This window comes from Pelodiscus sinensis, chromosome 7, assembly GCF_049634645.1.
Source record: "Pelodiscus sinensis isolate JC-2024 chromosome 7, ASM4963464v1, whole genome shotgun sequence".
Taxonomy (NCBI): Eukaryota; Metazoa; Chordata; order Testudines; family Trionychidae; genus Pelodiscus; species Pelodiscus sinensis.
Window position 1 is genome coordinate 73,561,868 of NC_134717.1, and position 8,446 is coordinate 73,570,313.

At 40.4% G+C, this 8,446-nt stretch overlaps 1 protein-coding gene across 3 annotated transcripts in view; it reads left to right on the top strand.

Moving 5' to 3' along the window:
* NIF3L1 (NGG1 interacting factor 3 like 1) overlaps nucleotides 1-6,662 on the top strand; it is a 14,248-nt gene extending 7,586 nt beyond the window's left edge. For all 3 annotated transcript variants that reach the window (XM_075934308.1, XM_075934307.1, XM_075934309.1), the window contains exons 4-7: nucleotides 1,639-1,765; nucleotides 2,198-2,336; nucleotides 5,304-5,387; nucleotides 6,290-6,662. In XM_075934308.1, the coding sequence (XP_075790423.1) occupies nucleotides 1,639-1,765; nucleotides 2,198-2,336; nucleotides 5,304-5,387; nucleotides 6,290-6,474 (535 nt within the window). In that variant the 3' untranslated portion in view covers nucleotides 6,475-6,662. The remainder of the gene's footprint in view (nucleotides 1-1,638; nucleotides 1,766-2,197; nucleotides 2,337-5,303; nucleotides 5,388-6,289) is intronic.
* Nucleotides 6,663-8,446: the final 1,784 nt, after the last annotated feature.

The following is an 8,446-nucleotide window of genomic DNA, read 5'->3' on the forward strand; positions in this document are numbered from 1 at the left end:
GCAAGAGTGGCCATGGCAGAGTGGACACACTCTTGTGCAAAAAGCACATGGAAGTGTGAATGTGCTCTTGCGCAAGAACTTTTTGCTGAAGATCTCTTCCGCAAAAAGTTCTTGGATCAGTTCTATTCAACACATTCATAAATAATCTGGAGAAAGGGGTAAACAGCTAGCAAAACTTGCAGATGATACTAAACTGCTCAAGATAGTTAAGACCAAAGCAGACTTCAAAAGAATTTCACAAAACTAGATGACTGGGCAACAAAATGGCAAATGAATGTTAATGTTGATAAATGCAAAGTAATGCATATTGGAAAACATAATCCCAACTATACGTACAATGATGGATACTAAATTAGCTATTACCACTTGAGATCTTGGCATCATTGTGGATAGTTCTCTGAAAACATCCACTCAATATGCAGCATTCCTAACAGAATGTTAGGAATTATTTTAAAAAGGGATAGAGAATAAGAGAGAAAATCTTATTGCCTATATATAAAACCATGGCATGCCCACATCTTGAATACAGCGTACAGACGTGGTCACCTCATTTCAAAAGAGATACATTAGCATTGGAAAAAGTTCCGAAAAGGGCAACAAAAATGGAGGTTTGGAATGGCTACCAGATGAAGAGAAATTAAAAAAAAAAAAAAATTGGGGCACCTGGCAATGGCCACTGTTTAGGATACTGGGCTGAATGGATCTTTGGTCTAACCCACTATGGCCGTTCTTAAGTTCTTATGAAAGAATAGACAGGTAATATTCTAAGGATTGGATAAAGTGTAATAATGTCTTATTGGAACTTATTTCCACTGTGGGATAGTGGGCCTTTAAATTGGAGATGGAGATTCTTGAGTTAATAGCCATCCTTTAATCCAAGCTTGGACTTACTATTAAATTTAGACTTTGTGAGGCAAACACAACACAATCCCTTCAGACCAATGAAATAAAACAGAAGGTCGCATGTTCTGTTTGATCTCTTAAAAACGTTAGCATATATGTTAACATTTTTCTACAATGGTTATTTTCATTGTACTCACAAAAGCAGATTGGAATTTGAATACTTGGTAATAAAAAGAGCTTCTTTAAAAGAAAAGCTCCCCCCCATATTGCTCAGTCAGCTCTTCATCATTTAATACACTGTTAAATGGGTTTGAAAAGGATTTTTTAAGGTTTCATTGTGGCACCAAGGCCATTTTTCAACCTCCTGTTTAAGATAAAGTTCAGTTACATACAAAAAGCTACGTCCGCTAAACCCACACATATCTTGGCCTACACATTAACCATCTGCATATTAATGAGGTCATTGTACTTTCAGTTTTGTAATTTCCCTTATCTAGTCCTGAACCAAAAGGACCATACCTGAAGAATTCCCAGGGGAACTGATAACTAAATAGTTACAGGTGCCAGTCCAATTGCAGGGATGGAGAAGGAACAGTTGTATCATTCAGTTTGATGAAAGCAGTATGGCTTAATTCCCTCATCCACCTTAATCTGTATGTTCCTTCGATATTAGTATGTTGAGCTGTTACCACGTCTCCTTTTTCTTGGTTTTTGTAATAGAAGAGAGAGTTATTTCATTAACTAGATTCTGAAATTGTATTTTTAGTAAACACCAAAAATGTTGTCATTTCTCAGGGCTGAAGGTGAGGAGCAGACACGAGTTAGTTTGAACTGCACTCAGAAGGCACTACTGGAGGTGGTAGCATTATTGTCACAGAACAGCCTTCTTTATCACAAGACTGAAATAATGCTATTACAGAAGGTAACAGAATTCACACATGGCGAATTCATTGCTTGTAAAAGGCATCGAGTTGGTAGCTCTGGAAATGGAAATTCTCTTTTCACAGATCAAGGACAGTACTAGCATCAGCAATGCACGTTTGCCTGAGATGACAGAAGTGGTTTGCCTTGGTTCTGACCTCAAGGAACTTGAAAGCATTTACACTTTCTAAATCTGTGAAAATGGTTCTGTGTGACCTAAACCAGCTTCAAGTATTTAGTGTAAATGTGGTCAATGTACTACCTAGTCCTTTGGCATATTGTATGTATCTTTTGCAAAGCACTCAAATTGACTTTCTCTGTGTAGTTATTTCTAATGTACCTATTACTGTGGTGTCTAGTTACCAGCTTTTGTTAAAGTAATGGTAACAGCTGCATTGAGCGCACTCACAATTTTTAAAATTCTTTTCCACAGCCTCTACTTCCATATACTGGAATGGGACGTCTATGCACGCTGAGCGAGCCAGTCTCGCTGTCAGACTTGGTTGAAAGAATCAAAAGCCACCTCAAGTTGCCTCACATACGTTTGGCACTTGGAATGGGGAAGACATTAGGTACGCAAGTACACAAGTGTGTTTGCTTTTTCCACTATAATTAGTAGGGATGTTAGCATATAATTGAGTAAATGATTAACCGATAAGCCTGGGCTTATTGGTTAATCCTATTGACTACACATACTCCCCCCGCTTGCGGCCTCTGATACAGAGGCAGCAAGGGGAGGGGGAGCCTGTGCCCATGAGGAGCTGGCTTTAAGCAGGCTCCCTACAAGCATTGGATCCACCTCCCCTCCTCCCTCTAAACCCTCGCACTGCTGCCTGGACCTGCTACAGACAGAGGCTGGTTCGCAACAGCAGCCCCTGTCCGTGGGAGGTCTGAGCTCCCTGTGGACAGAGGCTGCTCCACATCCCACGGAGCAGCCTCTTTCTATGGGGTGCTCAGACCTCCCACAGACAGGAGCTGCTGGCACCCAACGCTGCTGCCTCTGTATTAGGCAGCAGCGTGGTGCAGCAGGCAGCCAGTCTTCAAGGGGAGCTAGTTTTTAAACTGGCTCCCCCACAGACCAGCTCTCACATACCACCCTGCGCTGCTGCCTCTGTATCAGAGGCTGCAGCACAAGGTGGCAGGGGGCTGCCTGGGGGTGGGGCCAGAGCACACTGGCTGCTGGTCCCGCTCCCAGGGACTATCAAATAATCCTGTAACCGCTAAAATTTCATGCAGTTACGTGACTAGGTCAGTTACACAAGAGCTAACATCTCTAATAATTAGTGGAGTATTCTCACTGGTGTATTCTTTTTCCTGTAAGACTGATGTGCTCCCTAGTTTCAGGTGGGTCTAATGGAAAACTGGTAACTGTAAAAATTTAGTAATTTGTATGCTACGTAATTCTAGAAACACCTTTTTTAATGTAGTCTGAATTTTAAACAGTGAATTTTGTGTTACACCAGTTGTCATAATGAGGGAGAGTGCACAAACTGCATGAGCTATAGTTTTCCACAATTCGTACAATAGCACCTTCTGTTGTAGGGTCTTTCCCAAGACTTTTTGGGACAAACAGATCTACCACCTTAAAAATAATATTGTAGAATCTCTTACATGAGAATTTGAGATTTAACTTCTTCTTGAACTAGTAAGAATACTTTTATAGCACCATTCAAAAGTATGTACCTATCTATTGACGTTTTTAATATCTGAAATTATTAATATTGATTTGGGAAGCCACCAAACGCTAATTTAACTATACATTATTTTATTACATTCAAAGGTCGAATGGAATTTATACAATTACTATAAACATATCTAAAAAGCCTAAATAATAAAGAATTTACTATACATGAACAGTAATAAAACATGTATAAGCATTTGATGCTTACAAGTGGGCTAATTACTAGGGGTGCTTAGACCCACATAAGCGTGGTCAGGCAGGTATTAGCAATCAGCCCTTTAAAAGTTTACTTTTTATACCCTTTCACAAACAAGTGATGTTGTCATTGCCAATTACTGACTTTAGCTAAAAGCCAATTTGAGACCATTTACCTTTATTTTCAGTTTTAATTGAGACAAGAGCTACAGTCTCCTTTTTTGCCGAAGCCTTTCCATTTTTGTTTTCTCCCTTCACTTACTAGAAGAACTGTGGGAAGGTTTGGTTTTTTTTTTAAGACTGCTGTAGGAGAGTCACCGATGTAGTAGGTTACGGTTGACCGTCATGGTGTCCTGACAGGTCTCCTGCTTCGTCAGTGATGATAACTAGAAGGCTGCATGCATGTGCGCTCAGTCATGTGTGCTGTGTTGACTTGTGCACTCTGGGAGAGGCCCCAAAGACTACAAATCAGCTAAGGATCAAAGGCACCTGGCCAGGTTTATTGTTAAGCAAAGTACAGTAACAGTTGTCAGTAGACGCTATTGAACCACTAGCATACGTACCCCGTAACAATGGACTCAGCTCAATCAGTGGGAGGTCTCACTAGCTGGACAAAAACTACTCCCCCCCTCTCCCCCCCAAGACACCAATTTATATACAGGAACAAACAAGTTACACATCACTCCTGACATGTCAGATTACCATACTTGGATACCACCCATCACACTGTACCTCACGGTTCAGTTAGAACATCTCTGTCAATCATGCTGTCAGTTTAGACCCTTTCCTGAATCTGGGTTGGTATCTGTGGGAGCTCGGTTACCAAGGTCTTTTTTAATGAGCTGGTGGTACCATCCTTTTGCAATGTGATTTCAACTTATGACCAGTACCAATTGCTGTTTTATAGTCAGTACCTAGTGCCAATGTCTGTTCTACACCTGGGCCTATTACCAATTAGTGTTTTGCACACTCAGCCCTGTTTGTGCCAAATTTGTGAGTAGGGCCTGCCTCTTTGCTTACAGCTTAGCTTTATATTAGCCACATTTTGTCTATTGTTAGCTAGGCCTCAGGCATCAAACCAGGCCTGTGCAACGTGGACTTTTGTTTCAGGCCCTCATCTTACTACAACTGCTCTTTTATTTTATTAGTTAATTTTGGAACCACATATCCTTTCCACACTACAATTAGTATTACTTATATTTTCATGGCCTTCTTGCTGTCTGGGACCTTTGCTTTATAGTTTGTGGCTAGTAAGGAAAGCGTGTTACTAAAGCTAACTTTAATTTGTTTAATTTTATACTTAACTTCTGCCACAAAACAGAGATATTTTGAGACAGAGAAAGGGAGCTGCTCAAGATGAAACGGCAAATTAGTAGAAGACCCTCAAATATACCTGAGATCCGGATGGTCTGAGGACCTGTCTAAAACCCTAACTGCCTCCCTTCAAACAATGAGACCAAATGGAAAGAGCTTGTTCTTAATTCTTAATATTGTCTATGAGAGAGACTAGTCTTCCATACCCAGGGTTTTAGAGCCCCTAATTCAGTATTGTTTAGATTGTTGTCTTATGACTCCTAATTAACTCAGCAGAAATTGGATGATTATTCATAAAGGAATACTTAAAGGAGTAAATTTTGAAATTGTGGTATTTACTGTCTTGCAGAGTCCCAAGTGAAAGTGGCGGCACTGTGTGCTGGTTCTGGGAGCAGCATCTTGCAGGGTGTAGAAGCCGACCTCTATCTCACTGGTAGGAGGCTGTTCCATATTTATCTTTATAAAATGGTCACACTGTTGACTCATATTTAACTTCTTGTCCTCTATGACCCCCAAATCCCTGCAGTACTCCTTCTTAGACAATCACTTCCCATTGTATGTGTGAAACTGATTGTTCCTTCCTAAGGGGGGTACTTTGCATTTGTCCTTATTAAACTTCATCCTGTTTCTCAGGTAAACAGATACTGGGGGAAGTGCATTCGTACAAAGTTCCAGGTGTGGATTAAGCAAACTAAACCCTGTAAGAGCACTGTTCGCTATACATAAGCCTCACTGGACTTACTGAAGTCCACCAGGGAAAACTGATAGACACACAATAGCGGTGCTGTACCTCATTGTCAGAGGGCTCTTCAGAAGTAAGGGCTCCCTATATAGATGGATTATATAGCACAGTGAAAGTTACTCATTTTTTTAAAAATAGGTTTGTTATTAGTGTTAAGGGAAGATATGTTAGAAAACTACATCAGAATATTAGTGTACCACTGAAAATGGCAATGTAAAAAGTGTCCAGTGGGTGGAGATGAGGGAAAAATTGCAAGAGCAAAAATTCTTGCAGACATGGGGGTTGTTATTCTTAAGTTTTATGTAATGGAGAGTTTGACGTCGTTTAAGGTAAATACTGTAAAGTTAACATTCATTAATTCTTTAAAAAGAGCAGTTGTGCAGTCTTCAGTAATCTGTATCATGTTTCTCCTTTTGAGAGAACTATATTTTCAAAGTTTTCTATAGAATTCCATTTTAGAAAATGGAACACAAGCGTTTTTGCAAAGCCTCTCTTCCATGGGATCAGAGACTTTCCAAATACACTACTTATAATAAATTGCAAATGATGCAGGACTTAGTAGCTAATCTACATATTTCTTCTCACGCTGGCAGGAGAGATGTCCCACCATGAAGTACTGGATGCTGTTGCCAATGGGATAAGCGTGATTCTGTGTGAGCACAGTAACACTGAGCGAGGCTTTCTGTCAGAGCTGCAAGACATGCTGACTACGTATTTAGAAAATAAGATCAACATCATTGTATCAGAGAGAGATAGAGACCCTCTTCATGTGGTATAGAAGAAAGCAAGGGTGACAGTATGGAGTCCAGAGTTTCATAGTGTCCCACACAAACTTCAGGCAAGTACAAACTTGATGAGATAATGGTCTGAACTGGTGCAGTCCAGAATTACTGTACAATATATTCCCCAAAGTGTGGGAGATGTCATATATGGCAGGTCAAAATAAATGTTAATTTTGGAATGACAGACTATTTCCTCAAGATTGCCTTTTGCTGTACTCAGTAGGAATGGCTATTGGGAGACAGTAATTAAGTAATCCAGCAAGAACATTATAGGTTGATGACATCAGTTCTCTGCAGCCCCACCAACACTAGCAGATGTCTCTAATGATCAGTACAAGTGATCAGTACATTTTTAGGGAGTAAACAGTGTTATTTTCATTAATTATTTACAGATCACTGCTGTGCATTTGCAACATTTGGAGTCAAACTACATAAAAACATAAAACAATGGTTTGGGAATTTGGTATGAATGTACATAAGAATGGCCATATTGCATCAGGCTAAAGGTCCATTTAGCCCAGTAACCTGTCCACTGACCGGCCAATGCCTGGTGCCCCAGATGGTGTGAACAAAGTTGGTAACTTTATTGCCAAGAGGCAATGGTTCTTCCCTTAAGGGATTCGGAGGCAATAAGCACACATATTAGGTGAAGTCTTAAAGATATTACTGAGCAAATATTAAAGGTAAATATTCAGATATTAAGCACTGTATAAGTATAGTGAAACAAATCTTAGAATAAAATGCAATACTATTAAAATACAATACTCATTAAGCCTAAGCAAACCTCAGAATAAAATGCAATGCCTACTTCCCTTCTGCTGCCAAGAACCCCCTGAAGGACGACAGTGGACGGACCTCCGTGGGGCCACCTTCCATGGCTTTGGTCTACGCCAAGGTTCCAGTGTTAGGAATATTCCGAGCCTTTATATCCTGTTAGATCTACAGTAATCACACGGGTTGTTTTGAGAACCTAACAAGATCGTTGATACTTTGCATATTTTCCCACGCCAAATAATTAGCATTTTTAGGTGGGAAACATTCAGCATAGATAGCTATGTGATCTTCCCAAGCGCTCCTATACTCCCATACCAGGTGGATGGCCTTGGGACCTGTCCCAGAACTTGTTGAAAGTAAACAGTGCATTCCTACACACTACTTTCCTAAGCAAACAGCTAGCTCTTTGAGAATAACAAAATAATAAGAAGCAAAAAGCACAAATGGCTGCCTAGAGCATCCGGGTCTGAGAGGAGATGCAGGTATTAAGGAATGATTGTGGTACACCACCTAATTTTCTCTACCTCACCCGCATTTCCACTACAGTAACCATCAAGTGTTCCCTCTCCTGTCATCCAGGCTACATCTAGGCTACAGGCTTCTTGTGCAAAAGCACGTTGACAAAGCGATGAGTTTTTTCGAAAGATAGCCCAGACTGCCTGGATGCTCTCTCGCACATAAGCTGTGATTGCTATGGACAGAATGGCCACCAGGGCACCTGTGGCTTTTCCTCTTCTCTCTTCTTCCAAAAAAACCCTCCCTCTTCACATGCCATTTTGCAAAAGAGCTCTTTCACAAAAAGGCTTCTCATAGAATGAGGATTACCAAGTGCACAAAAAGCCCTGTGTTTTTGATTTGCTGTCAAAAGAATGCACTTGCAGTGTGGATGCAACTCAAGTTTTTTCAGAAAAACAGCTGTTTTTCTGACAAACAGAGGTTAGGGACACCAGTCCTACCCATCCTGGCTAATAGCCATCGATGGACCTAACCTCCATGAATTTATCTAGTTTTTTTGAACTTTTTTAAAGTCCTGGTCTTCATAACATCCTCTACAAGGAGGCCCGCAGGTTAACTGTGTTACATGAACATTTGCTCTTAAATTCCTAGCCTTAATGTTGCATTAACATTTTCCATACAAGCGAACTGAGAAATTCCAATTTCTTTAACCTCACAGTACAAATGTATCACTTTCAA